The 19,536-nt window shown below is 46.8% G+C and overlaps 5 protein-coding genes across 5 annotated transcripts; 2 read left to right on the forward strand and 3 right to left on the reverse strand.

Moving 5' to 3' along the window:
- Positions 1-1,125: 1,125 nt before the first annotated feature.
- On the forward strand, positions 1,126-4,041 carry GAC1 (protein phosphatase regulator GAC1; the record flags this gene model as incomplete). The annotated part of the gene is made up of 1 exon (XM_018879662.1): positions 1,126-4,041. The coding sequence occupies one exon, from the start codon at positions 1,126-1,128 to the stop codon at positions 4,039-4,041; it is 2,916 nt and encodes a 971-aa protein (XP_018734514.1).
- A 2,285-nt stretch (positions 4,042-6,326) lies between these two features.
- DBP9 (Dbp9p) lies at positions 6,327-8,087 on the forward strand (the record flags this gene model as incomplete). Its single annotated transcript, XM_018879673.1, has 1 exon — positions 6,327-8,087. One exon carries the CDS (start codon positions 6,327-6,329, stop codon positions 8,085-8,087), a length of 1,761 nt encoding a protein of 586 aa, XP_018734515.1.
- A 693-nt stretch (positions 8,088-8,780) lies between these two features.
- AWJ20_272 (uncharacterized protein) lies at positions 8,781-9,389 on the reverse strand (the record flags this gene model as incomplete). Its single annotated transcript, XM_018879684.1, has 1 exon — positions 8,781-9,389. One exon carries the CDS (start codon positions 9,387-9,389, stop codon positions 8,781-8,783), a length of 609 nt encoding a protein of 202 aa, XP_018734516.1.
- A 925-nt stretch (positions 9,390-10,314) lies between these two features.
- On the reverse strand, positions 10,315-11,256 carry GCY1 (glycerol 2-dehydrogenase (NADP(+)) GCY1; the record flags this gene model as incomplete). Its single annotated transcript, XM_018879695.1, has 1 exon — positions 10,315-11,256. One exon carries the CDS (start codon positions 11,254-11,256, stop codon positions 10,315-10,317), a length of 942 nt encoding a protein of 313 aa, XP_018734517.1.
- Positions 11,257-15,681: 4,425 nt separating this feature from the next.
- Positions 15,682-16,164, reverse strand: RSB1 (phospholipid-translocating ATPase RSB1; the record flags this gene model as incomplete). Its single annotated transcript, XM_018879705.1, has 1 exon — positions 15,682-16,164. One exon carries the CDS (start codon positions 16,162-16,164, stop codon positions 15,682-15,684), a length of 483 nt encoding a protein of 160 aa, XP_018734518.1.
- Positions 16,165-19,536: the final 3,372 nt, after the last annotated feature.

The following is a 19,536-nucleotide window of genomic DNA, read 5'->3' on the forward strand; positions in this document are numbered from 1 at the left end:
GTACTTTATCGGAGGCTTTTCGTACTTTATCAGTTATGTTTGGAGATTATTTTTTACCCACTGCTCGCGCTCAATCTTCTCTTTTCTGCTAGCTCCGGCTCCGATTTAATCCGTTCTTTACCTCCTTTATCTCAGTCATTTGGGTTAGCAGCGGCTTCCGCTGGTGCCCTGCTAGTACCTCTCAGCTGGTGTTTCTGCTGCCTGTTGGTCCCCCCCCCCCCTCTGCTGGCCTCTGGCTCTTGGTCCCTCTCCCAACCATCTTTCCCAACCCTTTACTAACCCGTATTAGCTTCCGTCTTGAACGTGTAATCTGCTGCAGCTCTTAATTACTTTTTTTTTCCCGGTAATTACTTTTTCTTAGCCCCTCTGACTATCCTTGGCTTGGATTAATCATCTCGGACTGTGCATCCATTATCACCCAACCTGATCAACTATCTTGCTTAGCCCTTACCCTTGATCCCTCAGTCGCACTTTTTTTTTTCTTTTATATTAGTGGGAACGAGAGTCGTCGCATTAGTTGATTTGCTTTTTTAATTTGCCTGCCAAGTTTTAAGGTTCTGAAAAATATTGACGATAATTTTTTTTTTTCTTTTGACTTTGGAATTATATTATTGTCACTCAGGGTCTTGTTTTTTATTTGCCAGTTTTTTGTTGTTTTAACCCAGTTGTGAGTTGTATTTTTTTTCCTTTTCAAAGTCATCGTTCAATATTTTTTATTTTTCCTTTTTTTTCTATTGTTCTATTCTTCTTTGCATATACAGTGGTGTGTGTGTGTGAGTATCAATCTACAAAGATAAAAAGTCAGCAGCAAGGTGCAATTATACCAAATAAATAGAACTCATTCGCAGCTGGTATAAAATAAAGTTTTAGCAGTATTTTTGTTGTTATCAGCTGGACAAACTGAAACAAAAATATTATTTCAAAGTATTGGGTTCTTTTTTCTTTTCAGTTTATTTGTGAGTTTGATTTGATTTGACATTATCACACAATCTGTTCTTTCGGATTAGACGGACTTTGTAATACGACGACTGACAAAGCACTAGGTTCTGGTTCTTGATAAAGATTTGTTTCGTGAACACTGGTCCCAAACAAAAGAACAAAAATTACTTGGTTAAAGAATAGAAAATGATTATGCTTTCTCGACCAAGCCCAGTGGATTCTCCGGCTTCGGGTTCGCCCTCGACGTCGCCATCTCCTGCTTCTTCTTCACAACAATCTGGTTCTGCATCTTCAACGGCGTCGGCTAATCCTCGATCTGAAATATCTAAACTTCGATCCCAAAGTCAAAGCCCTCTACAAAAATCTCAATCTGGAAGTGCATTATCCAGTTTGATTGAACAGCATAATAACCACCATCATCATCATATCCCTGTGTATACCCCTGGTCAGCATAGTGAGCTATCAACTGCCTTTCTGCATAAACAAAAACGAGGTGGAAACGTTCGCAAGCATGGTGATGTGATTGCTATCGACCGGCCACTGGCGTCATCGACACACTCGACGTCTCCGCCTACTTCACCAAATTCAATTACCACTTCTGCATCTATCAGTTCTCCAACTGGCTCTATCACCAGCCCATTAGGTTCACCAGCCGCCGCTACCTCGACTTCTGCTCCTTCTGTTACTACTACTGGTGTTACTACTGGTGCTACAACTTCTGGCCCAGTTGGTTCTGTTGCCGCTCCTGCTTCTCCAATTTCACCCACTTCACAACTTGCATCTATCAATTCTAAACCATTTATGCAATTGGTTCCCGACTATGTGACTTCGAGCTCGCCTGGATTCTCGCCTGTTAATGACAGCAATGACTCTGACAATATCACTATCAAGGCATCTCCTAGCACTTCGGAAGATGACGACGACGATTCGCCAGAAGCTAACCAACGTCGTCAACAAAAGATGATTCGCAAGAAATCCGGTGAGCTCGTTAAATCGTCGCTAAAACTGCCCTCGCTGCTTAGAACTCAGAGTATGCCCATTAAAATGGTCCATTTCGACTCTAAATTAGAACATGTTAGAAAGTTTTTCCGTCGTGAACGTCCTACTGCTGTTTCTTCTGGTTCAACTACCCCAGTCAAGGAAAAAGTGTCATTCCAATGGGCTAGTGGAAGTAGTACTAGTGATAGCGAGACCGACAGCGATTATAGTAGCGATAGCGAGGAAGAAGATGACGGGTTGGATGGTGATGCTTCGGAAGACGACGATATCGAGACTATTCGCGGAGCAGTGGCATCTCATCGCCGGTCAATTGCTGGTAGTATCAGTGGTGCTCCAAAGAAACACCTTCGTCACCACCAGAAAAAGATCTGGCAGATTGCATTGCCCAATTTCAACTCGGAAAACTCGAACCAATCGGATAAAATGGTTTATCTCGACTCGGTATTCCTTTCTTCCGATAACAACAATCTGATTGGTCATATCTGTGTAAAGAACGTATCGTACCGCAAGAACGTGTCTGTTCGATACACGGTAGATTTCTGGAAATCGGTTACTGATGTTGTTGCCGATTATAATGGAGATGTTCGTCGTAAAACTCTTCGTTCGGGATATGACCGATTCACATTTTCCATTCGTCTTGCTGACCTTCCTCAGGCTGCCTTGACTTCCAATTCCATGTTCTTCTGTGTTCGTTACCAGTCAGATGACGGTGATTTCTGGGATAATAATAATTCATTGAACTATGAAGTTTTGCTGACCAGAGTACCTAAGCACGCTGCTGACCATACTAGTTCTGGTACTGTCAAGCCTGCCAAGACTCATACTAAACAACAGCCAACAATGCTTGATGATGATATGGATGAGATTGACAAGACGACGTTCAAATCAGCACCTCGTCAAGCATCTTCGTACTTTATGTACCAACCCAACCAACCAGCTGCCACCAACGCAGCACCTCATCATGGCCGAAATGGCGGTCTGAAGCATCACCACCGTCGTAACAAGACAGACCCATCGCCTGATTTCCTGTACGACAACGATTTCGACCATCATCATTCGGTAGAGGATACCGCCGACCTGTTTGACGGACTGACTGTGGGTCCAAAACAGGATGCCACTAGGGCCACTGGCAATGTTTCCAAGACTGGTTCTTATAACAGCAGTGGCACTGGCAGTTTTGGTAACAGCGGCAACTCGTTTGGTTCCAGCAACAACAAACCAAGTATTAGCAACAGCTTTGGAGGCGCTTCTAACTTTTCACCTACTAAAAAGTCGAATGGTTTGACTTCGCGATACTCGTTTGGTGCCTCGTTGAATGCAGCCCTTGCTCGTAACAACATGACAGGCCGTCGGTCTTCTTATGATGTTGATGGAGAAGCTGATGAAGAAGTTACTACATCCGAGTCTACTTCGGATGACGAGTCAACTGATACTACTCCTGTTGATAGTTCGAACCTCAGCACCCCTCAATTGCGATCATTTATTTTCCCCAAAACCAATCCTCGCAATTCGATGCTTATACGACCCCATTCATCCACCGATGTCACTGACGAATCTTCACGGCCTGCTTGGGATTCCTTGTCGTATAAAGACATCATCAACAAGTACTGTTTCTTCCAAGACACACCGGTCAGCAACTCCAGCTCCATTACTCCTACCGGAACATCTGCTGCTAGCAACAAGAACACTGCTGCTGCTACTGGTCAAACTGGTAAAAAGTCTTCAACCATGGTACACAATCATCACCACCATTCACACAGCATGCTGCCACATCATCATCAAAGCCACCCACGACCTGCTGGCAGTTACATTCCTTCACCCATGACGACATCACCCGCACTGATTCCCCAGTCATTTACACCCCCTATTGTGCCGCAGTCGACCAGTGTGTACTCGGCACAAAATGCATCTTCCTCACCACTGCTAGCAGCCGCCGCCGCTACACTGGCACTTAATTCGCCTCCTGAGTCGTCGTCGTCCACGCCCTCAGGAAGCTTCTCACCCTCGCCAACCGACACACCAGGATCTCCTGGCGAGTCCTCCTCTGACACTCTGTTAGACGTGTCGGAACCACGCAAAATATGGCACTCAGTTGAAGTGTAAACAATCCACTTCGCACACTCGCTCTCTAGCTAAAAGCATTCTTCTCACGAAAAAAATTCTCTTCACACACTCTGACACGACTTCTACGACCTCTTTTCTTACACACTTACTATTACTACTATTACTACTGCTACTCTGCTACTTCTGTTATTATTATTACTTCGTCATTTTTGGCTTGCATAGGATTTTTTTCGTTTGCATCTGCTTTGTATTTATTATATGGGTTTACAATATTATCATAATTATCGCTTCATCCTCGCTCGCCCTCGTGCCTCCGGCGGCTGGGGCTCCGCCCCAGACCCTGGTTGCTCCTCTCGCTTCGCTCGAGTCGTTCCATCGACGGTGCCAGCAGTCTCCTGCGAAGCAGGAGCCACGGGGTCTGGGGCAGAGCCACGGGGTCTGGGACAGAGCCCCAGCCGCCGGAGGCAGCACCCACCCGCTAAGGTTTCCGGGGGGAGTGGATCGGATCGGATCTCGCACTAGATTGTGCCCATTGGGTTGTGGGAGCGGGTTTTGTTTGTGAGTGAGAGTTTCTTTTGTTTGGGTCTGACGTCGCCGCCAAGGTTTTTACAACTGAGAGTTTTGTTAAAAGAAAAAAACGTCGACGTAACCTCGTCAAGGTTTAGAAGGTAAGAAAGTGGATATTATTTTCTTAGAATTTACAAAAAGGATTTCTTAAGGAACAATTAAAATTAGGATTTAAATTTTTAACGTGAGCAAGGATCGTGTTCGGGGAAATAATAATGTCGGTCAGGAGCAATCGTGGATTGATCTCACTCATCGGAGTGGAATGTCAGATGTCACACATGAGCTTATTTATTTTTTATATTTTTTTTATTATTACTTAGGAGCAATATTGGATGTCTCGGAGATGATGATTTCCAGGAGACGAAGAGGGATAATCCCTGACAGGTCGAGCAACCAGATCTCGCAATTTTGACAGAACCCCACTAATCTCTGTCTCACTTTCATTTTTATTTTTATTTTTATTTTTACGTTATTTAATTTATTTTTTTTTCTTTTGTTTGTTTGTTTTTCTTTTTTGGCTTTTTTATTCGCTTCTTTCTCCGGTTTCCTCTTGTGACTCCACACTGCCCCCGGATTATGACGACATAAAAAGCAGATGTAGTCTGGACCCTGGCCATTATCTTGCACGATCTCGCTGAACAATGGAACAATGGCGCGAATTGCTTCTTGCGGCCAATCTCCGTCTCGACCAAACAGGCAGTCTACTAACTTCACCCCAGAACGAGCTAGCCAGGACCCCACGCACCCCGTCCTCGGATCGAGCGCTCCGACGTGCCTTTTTTAAATCAGTCCACAATGGGCTGGCCATGTCTCCTGCACCGTGACAATCTATGCAGCCGACCCTGCGTTACCCGTACCCTGGGGTCTGGCTCCGGCGGCTGGGTGTCAGGTATGTTTCCGAAATTGTACGGCTAAATACATGTCCGAGGAATTCGGTATACTTATCCGTGTGGTTTCGTGGAACCATTATCTAATAGTAAGAATCATCATTATTAGCCAGGTCAGCTGATAATTCCAGCTACTTACGTAAGTAAGTGGTATTGGAATTGAAACTGAGTAATGGGAGTAACCACGATTTGATTTATTAAGGTTTACGAGAATAATCCTTATAAGTTAAACTTATAATCGTATAAACAGATATCAAATCAAATTAAGGAAGGTCGAAAAACTCCATGAATCGACGGCGAGAAAGCCTATTTATATAGGTATCGGCAGATCGAGGAAAAAAGGGAAAAGATCGTGCGTTTCTAAGAGTTTGCGCTGGAGGAAGTATGATTGTATCCGTAATGAGGAGCTACTTTGGTTAAAGAGAAGGTGTGGTCAAATGGAGATACGATTCGTCTAGATTGTCACAACGTGGTGCCATAATAATAATATTATTATTATGATGATAATTTAGATCAGAAGAATAGTAAGGAACGTGAAAGGCTGGGAAAAGGTGGAAGCTTGATATAGGGAGAGCTTGCGGATTATGAGGCTTGAATGTAATGAGAGTCCTGAGTCCTGACACTCGGGCTCCGCTCCAGACCCTTTGCTCCTCTCGCTCCGCTCGAGTCGTTCTTTCGACGGTCCCCGCAGTCTCCTGCGAAGCAGGAGCAACCAGGGTCTGGGGCGGAGCCCCAGCCGCCGGAGGCAGGTCCCGGACCCTGCGTATAGGGTTAGGATGTTATGGGTTAGGAAGAAATAAATTTCAGAGGGCCGATCGCGAAGAAATATTTATTTTATTGAGCTGTAGAAGGACGTTATTTTCAGGCAAGATGTCGTCGTCGAATGGAGAGATGGCTGGAAAGAACGGTTTTGAGTCATTTAATTTGGACCCGCGGTTACAGCAGGCGCTGGTGCAAGCCGGGTTTAGCGAGCCCACTTTGATCCAGGAGAATGCCATTCCACTGGCGTTGAGCGAGAAGAAGGATATCGTTGCCAGGGCCAGGACGGGTTCTGGTAAGACAGCAGCTTATTTGATTCCGATTATTGAGTCGCTGTTACAGGCGGCTGGGTCTGGTAATGCTGGTACAGGAGTTATTAGTACTTTGATTTTGGTGCCGAGTAAAGAATTGGCGGATCAAGTTGTTAAAATGACGACTATGCTTACTACGTACTGCACCAAGTTGATCCAGGTGGTGAATATTTCTCAAGCTACCAGTGAGCAAGTACAGACTTCGCTTTTGTCGGAGAATCCGGCAATTGTGGTAGCTACTCCAGCTAGGGCTCTGGCTCATATCAAGAGAAAGTCCTTGGATACAAAATCATTAGCATACTTTGTGATTGACGAGGCAGACCTTATTCTGTCGTATGGTCATGAAGACGATTTGAACGAATTGGCTGAACTGCTGCCTAAATCTATGCAAACATGGCTCATGAGTGCTACACTCAGCGACGAGATTGATGCCATTAAAGGCAAATTCTGTCGTAATGTGGCAGTTCTCAAGCTACAAGATACAGTGTCATCCGAACAGCTGCTGCAGTACTACGTCAAGTGTAATGAACTCGATAAGTTTTTATTGGCATATGTTATTTTTAAACTCAAGCTGGTTAAGGGAAAGACGATTGTGTTTGTCAACGATATCGACCGTTGTTACCGACTCAAGCTATTTTTTGAGCAGTTCGGCATCAAGAGTTGTGTACTGAACTCGGAACTGCCAGTGTCGTCCCGTCTTCATATTGTGGATGAGTTCAACAAAAACGTATATAATTTATTAATTGCTACTGACGAGAGCAATGAAAAAATCGAAGATGACGAAGATGATAAAGACGATGCCACTGCCAACAGTAATGGAAATGACCAAGAAAAACAAACTGATTCACAACCCACCGAAAATACACAAGAAACACAAGAAACACAAAAGAAAAACAACAACAATAACAAGTCAAAAGACTATGGAGTCAGTCGAGGAGTTGATTTCCAGAACGTAGCATGTGTCCTAAACTTCGACCTTCCCACCAGCACTAAATCATATACACACCGTATTGGACGTACTGCACGAGCATCGAAGACCGGAATGGCATTATCGTTTGTCGTTAGCAAAGAATCATGGGGAAAACACAAGCCATCCATGTTAGCCAGTGCTAAGAGAGATGAGAAAGTGCTGAACCGAATTATCAAGACCCAAGGCAAGCAAGATAACGAGCTCAAACCATATTCTTTCGACATGAAACAAGTCGAGTCGTTCCGATACAGAATGGAAGACGCATTCCGTGCGGTCACCAAAGTGGCTATTCGAGAAGCCCGAGTAAAAGAGATCCGACAAGAACTGCTTGCCAGTGATAAACTGAAACGACATTTCGAAGAGAACCCCGAGGACCTGGCCAACCTGCGACACGACAAAGAACTGCATCCCGCACGAGTCCAGGGCCATCTCAAACGCGTGCCCGACTACCTTCTCCCCAAAACCGGTCAAAAGCCCGCTGCCTTCACGGGCCATGTGCCATTCAACAAAACCAACAACAAACACAGAGTCCACAAATCCAAGAAGTCCTCGAAAAAGAGAGACCCTCTCAAGAGCTTCAAAAGACGCTAGACCCCCTAACACAAATTTTATTTAATTCAATAGACAATTTCGCATGACCGCCACCAACCAGATGCCTCCGGCGGCTGGGGCTCCGCCCCAGACCCTGGTTGCTCCTGCTTCGCAGGAGATTACGGGCATCGTCCAGAGTTACAGGAACTGTGGGTCCCGAAGTAACGACTCGAGCGAAGCGAGAGGAGCAGCGGGGTCTGGGGCGGAGCCCCAGCCGCTGGAGGTACACCCCGCATCCCGTAAAATAACCAGCCCAAAAAAATTAAGTTGGCCGGTGAAGCACGAAGCTCGGTCAGGGGTTCGATCTGCACGATCGCACCCCCTGCAGAATGCGGAGAAACACCTCCTGACACGCCTTGAGTTTAACCCGTTTCGCGAACCAGATCTTAACTTAAACAGATCCTTTCATATTTAAACGATCGCAGGGGCTACACAATCGGCACCTGACCCGACTGGACCCTGCCGATCGGCGCACTACCGGGGGGTAGGATCCGCCTCCGGCGGCTGGGGCTCTGACCCAGACCCCGTGGCTCGAGTCGTTACTTGGGGATTCCAGACAATTCTCGAGGGTTCCATAATCTCCTGCGAAGCAGGAGCAACCAGGGTCTGGGGCGGAGCCCCAGCCGCCGGAGGCAGACCTTCCCGCCGGAAAAGTGCCGTATCGAGTTCATTAGATAAGTAGAGTTAGTGGGTTTAGACTGGTTTGGGGTCGCTCTGGAAGTGGGCGAACTTTTGGAGTGCTTCGAGCGAGACGACTCCGGAGACTGACTGGTCGTCCAGAGCTTCGATGGTGGCTCGGGCGACGACTTGGACTGAGATCGAGGGGTTGTTGGGGAGTAGGTTGAGACTGGAGAGTCCAGTGGCATTAGAAATGAACTCGCCAGTGCGGAGCAGTTTGGATAAGGAATCTCGTACGGTGGATGAGGAGGATGAGTCGTACATGAATCCGGGTTGGAGGAACACGCTTCGGAGATGGGGAATGACACTGATTTCGGTTTCAGCAGCTCGTTTGGATTGGATATATCCACGAGGTGCTAGAGGATTCCAGTCATGAGCTGAAATATAAACAAAAGGAGCCGGATTCGTCGTCTCAGTTTGCTGTTGTGAAGCAAACGCCTTTGCCAGCGTGACGGCGCTCTCTCTATTGATTCTGTCAAAAGCATTACTGGCCGGTCTGCCATTTTCCAGCGGATTAGCACCGCGGAGAGCCGACAACCCGACATTGACTACGTTACACAACGAAGGAGCAGACTTGCCATTGATTATCTTTTTGTACTCGGGCGACGCAAATATAATTCCCATACTGTGAACAACCGCATCTGCGGCAGCAAGCTCTTCTTTATACGACTCGACATCGAACACATCGGCCTTCTTCCACTGAATCTGTGACACCACCGCAGGCGCGATGCCGTCTAAACTGGTCAAACCAGACCGTCTACGACTGTTAGCTCTGGAAGGGGGTGTGTGCCTCCGGCGGCTGGGGCTCCGCCCCAGACCCTGGTTGCTCCTGCTTCGCAGGAGATGGCCGGGATCGGGATCGGAAACGACTCGAGCGAAGCGAGAGGAGCAACGGGGTCTGGGGCAGAGCCCCAGCCGCCGGAGGCTCAGGGGGTACTTACGAGAGAGAGGTGACTCGCCAGCCGGACTGAAGACCTGCGGTGCAGATGTGTTTCCCAAGAAAGCCAGTGCCTCCGACGACCAGCAGATTCTTCATTTTGGATGTGGTCAATGTTTGATAGGGGAGGTGGGTTTGAGTTAGTGAGCGATGTTGACAGTCGTGAGAGTGGTGAAGTTGCGAAAGTGGTGATGTAGATCGACATGAAATTTCACATGCAGCAATTGTTTGTTAATGAGAGAGTCAGGTGACTGAGAAGAGAAGTGATTATATAGAAATTTTTGCGTTTATCAACGACATTGGAACAATATTTGTTTGTTTATGACTTGTTGAGCAGCCTGGAGATTAATCTCAGTGTTTTATTGCTGGTGCTATTCTCCGGTCATCAGAAGATAGCGGCAAGGGTATTTAGATAAGCCAGGCGTGGGGGTAGCTCTCCCACCCCAACTCCCCCTGACCAAACCAAAAGAAGACCCACGTACAGGTCCCCGCCATCTCCTGCGAAGCAGGAGCAACCAGGGTCTGGGGCGGAGCCCCAGCCGCCGGAGGCACATCGACCCCCCTAAAATATATTCAGAAAAAAGTAATTTATTCAGTCTAAGTCGTAACAGTTTATGGCTTGGGGGTAGAAGCGTTCCAGTCAGGGAACTTCAAGTCGACACCCCATGGAGGAGCGGCGAATCTCTTCTTACCTTCGGTAACATGGACATTGTCGAGCTCCTTGATCTCCTCGGGAGTCAGCTCGACAGTCTTGGTGTTCTCGACAATACGAGAGGGAGTAGTGGTCTTGGGGAGAACGACTCTGCCAGACGAGATGTGGTAAGAAACGAGCACGGTACCAGGAGTAGTCTTGTGCTTCTCAGCAATAGCCAAGACGGTCTTGTTAGAGAAAAGAGGGCCACCAGTGGATCCGAAAGGAGAGTAGGCCTCAATGACAATACCCTTTTCCTTACAGAAATCACGAATCTCGGTTTGAGGAAGCAAAGGGTGGTTTTCGATCTGGTTGACAGCAGGAACAACCTTAACAGTCTTAAGAAGATCAGTAAGAACTGGAACAGAGCAGTTGGAAACACCAATAGCCTTGACCTTACCAGACTCATAAACCTTCTCGAATTGTTTCCAAGTAGCAGACAAGTCGAAAGTAGGGTCGACATCTCTAGTACCATCAGCCTTGGTAGGAACCAACAAGTGGTTACCGTTAGGGTTCAAACCAACAGGCCAGTGAACAAGCAAAAGGTCGATATATTCCAATTGAAGGTTCTTAAGAGAACGGTTCAAACTCTCTTCAACACGGTTGTGGAAAGTGGGGAAAACCTTAGTGGTGATGAAAATATCTTCTCTCTTGACTTTGCCAGAGGCAATGGCCTTCTTAATACCATTACCAACCTCCTCTTCATTCAAGTAGGCAAAAGCAGCATCGATGTGTCTGAGGCCAGCCTCAGTAAGAGCGTATTCAACAGCAGACTCGACAGCTCCCTTGGGAGATTGCCAAGTTCCAAGACCAAGAGCAGGAATGGTAACGCCGTTGTTCAACTTAATATCTAAAGAAGTCATTTTGTATGATGTATTTTGTTTTTTGTCAGATGAATTGTCCAACTGTGTGTAGATGTAAGTAAGAAATTACAATTCAAACCTGAGGTGCCGAGTTCAAGTATATTTATATGGCGTACTCTGAAACTTACCCTTTGAATTTAGCAGGGGTAAGTCGTGGGGGTCCCAACAACGTGGGGGAGCCATCCCTCCCCCAAAAGTAACCCCCTACCTGCAGCACCTGCTTACCACGCTCCACGCTGTCCGACAGCATCGGATGCCACCCCCACGGACAGTGGGGAACTCTACAGAAGGACCTCACTGGCTGACTGATGATATTACGTATGTCGAGCGAGCGTTTGCTGCGGTGCCATGCCATGCTACGAGCAATTGCGAGTACCACTCGACCAACCCGTGCTCACTGATTTATCTTACAGTCAAGCGTGTGGGGGTTAATGACATCCCGAGATCACGTGTGTTCTCAGGGGGTGATGCTGCCACTTTGGAGGATTCTTTTATGGGGCTCGGACTGCCTCCGGCGGCTGGGGCTCCGCCCCAGACCCTGGTTGCTCCTGCTTCGCAGGAGATCAAGACTGTTGTTGCGAACCCTCAACTTTCACGCCAATATCTGAATTCTGTTAGAAGATTTCACCCGGACGGAGATAATGGTGGGTATCTGATTCACCACGTCTTTCCGAAAATCGGTCGAGAGCTCTATTTCGTTATCATCGTTAGAGTTCTTAAAGAATATTGAGAGCCCAGTACTTAATACCATGTTCTTTCCTCGATATGTCGACAGTATTGCAGAAAAATTGTAGTTGCAGGCTCGCTGCATGGTAACCGCCAGCTTGTGAATGCTGTCAGAAGATAAGTGTCAATTAAGTGAAATGCGGGGTTGGAACCAGAATTTAAGCTAGTGAATACCCACAACTAGTAGCAATCAGCCTGGAAGTTCAGAATCTAATGGAACAGTCTAGTGTTATAAATAAGAACGTGGTATGCATCATACCAGTATGTACAATGATGACTTCGGGATGATACAGAGTGGTTTCGTGTTAAATCGATGTTTAGTTTGATGATGGATAAGTCTGACAGGAGCGAGAAATATTCTGGTGCCGTTACCCCCATGTTCGACTCGAGCGCAGCGAGAGGAGCCACGGGGTCTGGGGCGGAGCCCCAGCCGCCGGAGGCAGTAGCCAGAGAAAAAGATTTTTGGGTTGGAGACAGTAATTACGGGATCAGGAGCTGGTATCCAGTTGTCAATAGGCTCGTTTGAAATTGATGGATGGCTGGTGGTCAAGATTGTAAGCTGCGTTGGCTAGAAGAGCTGGTTTCTTATCGCACTTTACCCCTGAAAATGCATGTACATCACCTGACCTGGGACTTCTTAGACTTCTAAACAGTGACTGGGACAAAAAGCTGAGTTATATGTAGTGTACAGGAATAAGAGGAGATCAAAGAAGAAGATTTTCTTGATTTATATGGCGGTGAGATAGGCAGGACTGGCAGTATTGCAGTTCTCATTTCACACCTTTTGCCAACTCGCTGCATGAGATATGTGCGATAACGACGCCTTGGACCCAGATCTCCTTTCTCACTGCCGATCAACTTCGGACACTCGATGAAGAGAAGAAACAAAACCGCTATTTTTCTGGTAAAACATATCAAAAAAAATCTATCAAACTTACGGTTATTGGGAGCAGTCGAGATCCTAAGGGTATTGTCACGTGCACAATGGTCAGCCCTAGTGTGCCCATAACTTATGTAAGTGCTCGAGCATAACTTTGGTCTGAGCTGCGCATAACTTTTGAAAATGGAAACATAAATAGGGCCTGCCGCCCACATCTGTTCTTGTCTTCTTTCTTTCTCCTCTTTATCTTTGATACGTCGTTTGAATCGCTGATAAAGTTTTGTTATCGTCGATTTCCAACCTTTCTGAGATCATTGCGCTTGAGCGATTGTGATTGTCACTATTATCATTATTTTTTTATTATTGTCGTTGTTATTCTTGTGTTAATTGAGTAACAATGACTGAGATTATTTGTGGTCTCTCCAATTTTCAGACTGTGTGTTGTGTTTCCTTCTTTATTATCTGGGTTATTTCTGGTTATAAGGTGATTGATGACCTGAGAAGACGTTTGAATATTATTGGTAAACAGGGAATCGTGGTTCCTGAAGTTGTGACAGAACAAGAAGTCCCGGGGGATAAGAGAGAAGAAGTGGCCGTTATGATGAAGGAACAAGAGAAAGTAAACGAAATCAAGAAGGAAATCAAAGAAATTAAAGAGGTACAGGCCCAGGAATCCCAGGAGTCTCAGGACACCCAAGAAGATGATCCAATCGTAGTCGTTCAGAAACCCAAGTTATCATTGTTTGGAAAGGTTGCCAACAAGGTTGTCCGTGGTATTTGTGTGACGTCCATACTCACACCACCTCCAAGAGTTGTAAGAGCCAAGATAAGAAGGGCTCTAAAACATGTTAAACCAGAGGTCCCAGAACCAGCACGCCCATGGCGCGTACAACGTGAGCCTATTCCAGGAGTACCGGAAAAGAAGTGGACCACGGGCCGGAAATTATTCTGGAAAATCGTTGTCAAGGAGAACAACCCCACAGGCAATTAAGTTATTGGAATGGTGGGTGCAGGTGATTCCACAGAAACACCCAACACAAACTTGTCATCATTCACTGTTACGGAGGGTTCATCAACTTCAATGCATGGACCTATGGTTCGAACAAACGGTGGTGTGTCAAAGTCATTCAATCATCCATTAATTCAGTCATCTGGCTCCAGTCAATCCTGGTATCTCATGAAGAACATTGGCTGCGACAAGCATTGGCTACTATCTTACGCTGGAATCAGAATTAGGATAGCCGGAAGCTGCACCTTGCGCTTGATATCCTTAAGTTGAACCAGTAGTATGTCATCCCGAGTCATACTGGGATAGCTAGTCATGTGGAGTCCCAACCTTACCATCTTCAACGCCAGTGGCCACTACATCCAGCAGACTTTGGACACTCGCTGGAACTACCATTACAGAACACACCGACTCTTCGTACCACCATTCACTGTTGTCATTGTTATTGGAATCACGGGCGGATAGAACACCACTTGCATCGTGTCATCGGAGCCCACCATCCTCATTTTTTATTTACTACTCCTCCACTTAAACCATCTTCGGAACAAAGCACAACTTGCATCGTGCCTCCAAAACCATCATCAAGTGAGGAACACTAGTGGTCAGGACACCAATTGCATTGTGTCACCACACATTAATATTTTATTATGACTCTGAGGAGTCACTGCCGGATCAACACCACTTGCATCGTGTCATCTGAGCCACTATTTATTATCATTCCACAGGGAATCACGACTGGAGAGATCATAGACCCCACCCACCAGCATTGATCAATACCGATCAAAACATGGCCATTATCTACTACTCTGGCCCGTTGCTAGTCTCCTCCCTTCAGTCTCCAAGGTTCATGGTCTGTACTAATATTATTATCTCTCTTTCTGGAATCAAGCACGAACAGTGGCTGCCTCCGGCGGCTGGGGCGCTGCCCCAGACCCCGTTGTGCTCCGCTTCGCGGAGCTGGCTGGGACCGTCGACGCCCGACTCGAGCGCAGCGAGAGGAGCCACGGGGTCTGGGGCAGCGCCCCAGCCGCCGGAGGCACGACCGCCATAGACACAAATAAACAATCTATAAATAAAACAAGAGCTAGATAAATATCCGGGTTAGACCTCGCGTTGCTTGCGTTCGGAAACAAGCGACGACTCCGAGTCCTGGTCCTCGAGGTTGATGTTGTTTTCGGGTTCAGACTCGTCTTGTCTGTACTTCTTGGTGTGAAGACCCTCGACAGGAATGGGATCGCGGCCAAGTGCAAATCCAGGGTGCACGACCGATAGACCGATAACACCCAAAAGAACAAACAGACCGTCGAGAACGAGGAAGTATCGCTCATGAACAATCAGGAAACCTGTCCAGCCTTCAGAGAGCTCGACTACTCTGTATACACAACGGATAAAAATGCAAATCACACACCAGGTAATAGCATAAGGCAGCAATTTGAGCATCCTGGACTTACGAAGCTCCTCGTACTTCGGGTTGAATGAGCCCATTCTGAACCAGATCTTATACATGAAGTGCGAAAAAAAGAAGATAAACACCAGCATACTGGCGACCTGGAACGCAATACCGGCAACCATGATATCGGTACCGGTAGTCGTAGAATTGTTGCTATTAACAGCCACAGCAGCCATACCACCACCTACACTCAAGTTAGTACGGGAACGGGGGGTGTGCCTCCGGCGGCTGGGGCGCTGCCCCAGACCCCGTTGTGCTCCGCTTCGCGGAGCTGGCTGGGATCGTCGACGAAACGACTCGAGCGCAGCGAGAGGAGCCACGGGGTCTGGGGCAGAGCCCCAGCCGCCGGAGGCATGTCCATGATTAAAACTTACCCACAGCCTGGATGACGATGGAGCACAGATCACACAGAATGAACACGAGCGAATAGTGCATGGGTTTCAGCATGGAGTATTGTTGGCCGTAAATGGTGACGAGTTTGGCGAGAAGGTAGTAGACACCGCCCATGAAGAAGGCCGGGGCCAGGGTCAGACAGATGATCTGGACGAGGAAGTCGTTTTCGTTGTCGATATCGGTTGAGGACGAGAAACGGCCGATATAACCAGCGGTTTCAAGACCGGCGCCTATGAAGAAGGCGGTACTGAACCAGTATTGTCTGAAGTACACGCCCGTGATGGTATGGTATGCCCATACAATGGCAAACAGAATGACACCAGCCAAGTTGGCAGAGTGGCTGGGAATTAGACCTCCGTAGAGGGATTGATCCCCGCCACCAGTGGCAGATGCAGAGGCTATAGCTGCTGATGCCACAGCAGAGGCAACTGAAGAAGGAACTGTTGAGGACATGACGAGATGTTGTGATTGTTGACTTCTAAAGTGTGTAGGTTGTAATAGAGCCAATAGAGCCAATATACCCTAGGTCAATAAGTATTCTAAGAGTTCCAGTACGGTACAGTATCTTAATCTATCTAAGATAAACGCAAATACGACAAGCCGGAAAAAACAGTTTCCTAACTAGTATCTTGTGAGGTTAGGCAGTAGGGGTACAGCAAGCAAGCTTTCAGGTGAATATCCAGAACGGTTCAAATGTCAGTCAAGAGCCACGACAATTACCAACAATAGAGTCTCGGGTGGGCGGAAACCGAAGAAGTCGACAACAAGAATCTGGGCGAATGATAGCTCGAAAAATAAACCAAGCTTTGAATTAAATTTGTCACGAAAAAGTCCGTCTTATAAGATAGTCAGGGTATGGATACTAGCTATATATATAAATATAAAAGCTAAAAGTATGTCCACATTGTTTACTTGGCTTGACGGGCTTCGGATAGTTAGCTATTATGGCCGGAGAAATTTTGGCCGAAGGTGCACCTCCATGAAAACATGCAGAAGAACAACCTTTTTCGGAAGGGCTATGCACAGTTCATGTAGGTTCGGAGAATTAGTCGATACAAAATCTGCAAGTAGAAAGGCTTTGGATAAAATGAACGTTGGATGATAGACAGTTTTCAAGTTGTTTTCAACACGATCCGAACTGGTAATCAACGATCTGACTGGCGATTAAGTGCGGAAGAGAGTTCCTGGACAGCGGAATTATAATAATTACTGAGAATGTTATTGTGATTACTGTGAATAATTACTATGAATAATTGCCATGAATAATTGCTATGAATAATTGCTATGAATAATTACTACGAACGCTGAATATGGTGAAGGGCCTGATCACTTATCGGTTGTCAGAACGTATATAGTTCGGACCGGGGCTATCTTACCACCCGACAAGGACTATTTTACAAATTACTAGCAAGTTACTAGCAGGCTACTAGCAAGTTAGAAAAGAACGAGTCATCAAACTGACTGAGGTTGGATGGGCAGTCGCAGTTGTTACTCGCTAGCGTCAATTTTACCACTAGTGCCCTGTTAAAACGTGCTGTACTATTCAGCGTGAATATGTGCGTATGTGAGCTTCTATATCCGGTTTTGTAATATTTTTATCCTGTCGTACTATTTTTACGAGCAGCCTCATAAGGTCACAATCAATGTCATCATCGGAATAAAACGCTGTAGATAGCTAGTTCGTATTCGTACCCCAGACACTAGATAATAGCCAGGCCCATGTAACTACTGATTACTTGACTTGTGTACTATATTATTCTGCCTCAACAAGTAAGCTTGGGCTATACAAAGATACAACACTAACTGCGTCATCTAACGTAACCCACCCAAGACAAAGCCATGGGCTAGTAACCCCAAGTAGGACAAAGTTCAAAAAAAAAAAAAAAAAAAAAAAAACAGCTGAGGAGCACGAAGCTTCTCGGACTTTGAAACTGTCCGAAACCTTGCTTTGGTGCCCACTTATAACCTGTCTATTGGTTAGTCAATACTAATAGGGCTGTCGAGGCTGAGTATCTATGTATCGATCGGCCATTTTTACGACGATCCGTTGTTCATCACCGGCGATCCCTGTAATGCCTTTTGCCTGCTCGGAGATAACGGGAGAGTGGCAAAACAGGCAGACTGTCGGTGATAACAAGATCTCCGGATCGTGAACGGACAGGCCCCTGAGATCTGGATCCTCTCCCCTACGGCTCGTAAACGTAACCAAATAATTCCCCGGCCCACTTTTTTACCCCTCACCGCATCTCCGACTAACACCGACCGCCATACTTTTCAGAATCTCGAAACTGCGGGGTCACCGGGCTCAACAACTCCCCGAACTCCCTCCTTCCTCAACCCCTCGATGACCCCCACCACAGCGCCGTATCCTGTTGCCTCGCTCTCGCGATGACGAAACGACCTACAGGGTTTTTTTAGACTCCGATCACGTGATGGGGATGGGGTGTGCCTCCGGCGGCTGGGGCGCTGCCCCAGACCCCGTGGTGCTCGCTTCGCGAGCGGTTTGGGGGGTCCCTACGAGGGGTGTTTTGAAGTGGGTGAGTGCTGTGTTTGTGCCGGTTCTGAGGGTGTTCGCTGGGGGGTAACTCGTTAGCCGCGCCTGTTCGTGAAGTCCGGTGCCAAATTCGCTGCCAGAAATCCACCAGTCTGTAGACCACAAACCACCAGCTTCACCAGTATTTCACCATCCTCTTCCCATCCCCCAAACCGCTCGCGAAGCGAGCACAACGGGGTCTGGGGCAGCGCCCCAGCCGCCGGAGGCAGAGTCACATGACCCTAACATCCAGAGTGCACACGGCTGGGCGGTTACCTGAATAGGAAATATGCCGTCACACGCAGGTGCGAACTCGACTCGAGCGACTCAAAATTTCAGACGCTGAGTGTGGTGCATGAAAGTGAGTTAGCGGTATCATACACTAGAATAGTTTGACCATTAACTTTGACAAATTTCCGAAGTCGATATTCAACAATAAAAATGAGCACCTTGTCCAAGACTGTTGGAGGCGTAAGTTAGACAGCCAAACCGAGTTGTGTGTCCAGAGATATTATGAACGAGATGAGGAGCCCGCCGATTGAATAGAGAGAGATGCTATTACCATCATACGACCTGATAAAGAGATGGAGAGAGTCGCTATTGATTCGGCTGTAGACGAAACCAACTGAACAAAACCAATGACTCGAGAAACAGCACCACAGTAAATGAATCCAAATTGTTATAACGTACGATATTACGAACTGATTCTATTGTTCTATCGCTTACAGACTGAGTGAGAAAATCTACTTGACCAAAGTTTTCGACTATAATTGTTTATCGTTTTAATTCAGTTCATCACATTTATCTGTTCATTCATACATTCGATATATTGTGATTTTTCATTTGATATTATAAGCACTTGTTCGATACGCCCCAACCTACTATTCTCATTTAGTCACCTACTCACTCTTCATACATCTCTGAACTAAACAATAACCACCACTAGTCAAACCAAAATACTAACTATCTAAACAGGCCAAGAACGGTTCTACCCGTCTTGTTTCCCAAACCAAGGCCCAAAAGTGGTACCCTGCCCAACCTGCTCCTACCCCCAAGGTTGCCCGTAAGACTGCCAGACCACAAAAGCTGCGTGCTTCTCTTGTCCCTGGTACCGTCTTGATCATCCTTGCCGGCCGTTTCCGTGGAAAGCGTGTTGTTTTCCTCAAGTCTCTTGAGGACAACACCCTCCTTGTTTCTGGTCCTTTCAAGGTCAACGGTGTTCCTCTCAGAAGAGTCAATGCTCGTTACGTCATTGCCACCTCTACCCGTGTCAGCATTGAGTCTGTCGACGT

Source organism: Sugiyamaella lignohabitans, chromosome A (assembly GCF_001640025.1).
Source record: "Sugiyamaella lignohabitans strain CBS 10342 chromosome A, complete sequence".
NCBI classification, from domain to species: Eukaryota; Fungi; Ascomycota; class Dipodascomycetes; order Dipodascales; family Trichomonascaceae; genus Sugiyamaella; species Sugiyamaella lignohabitans.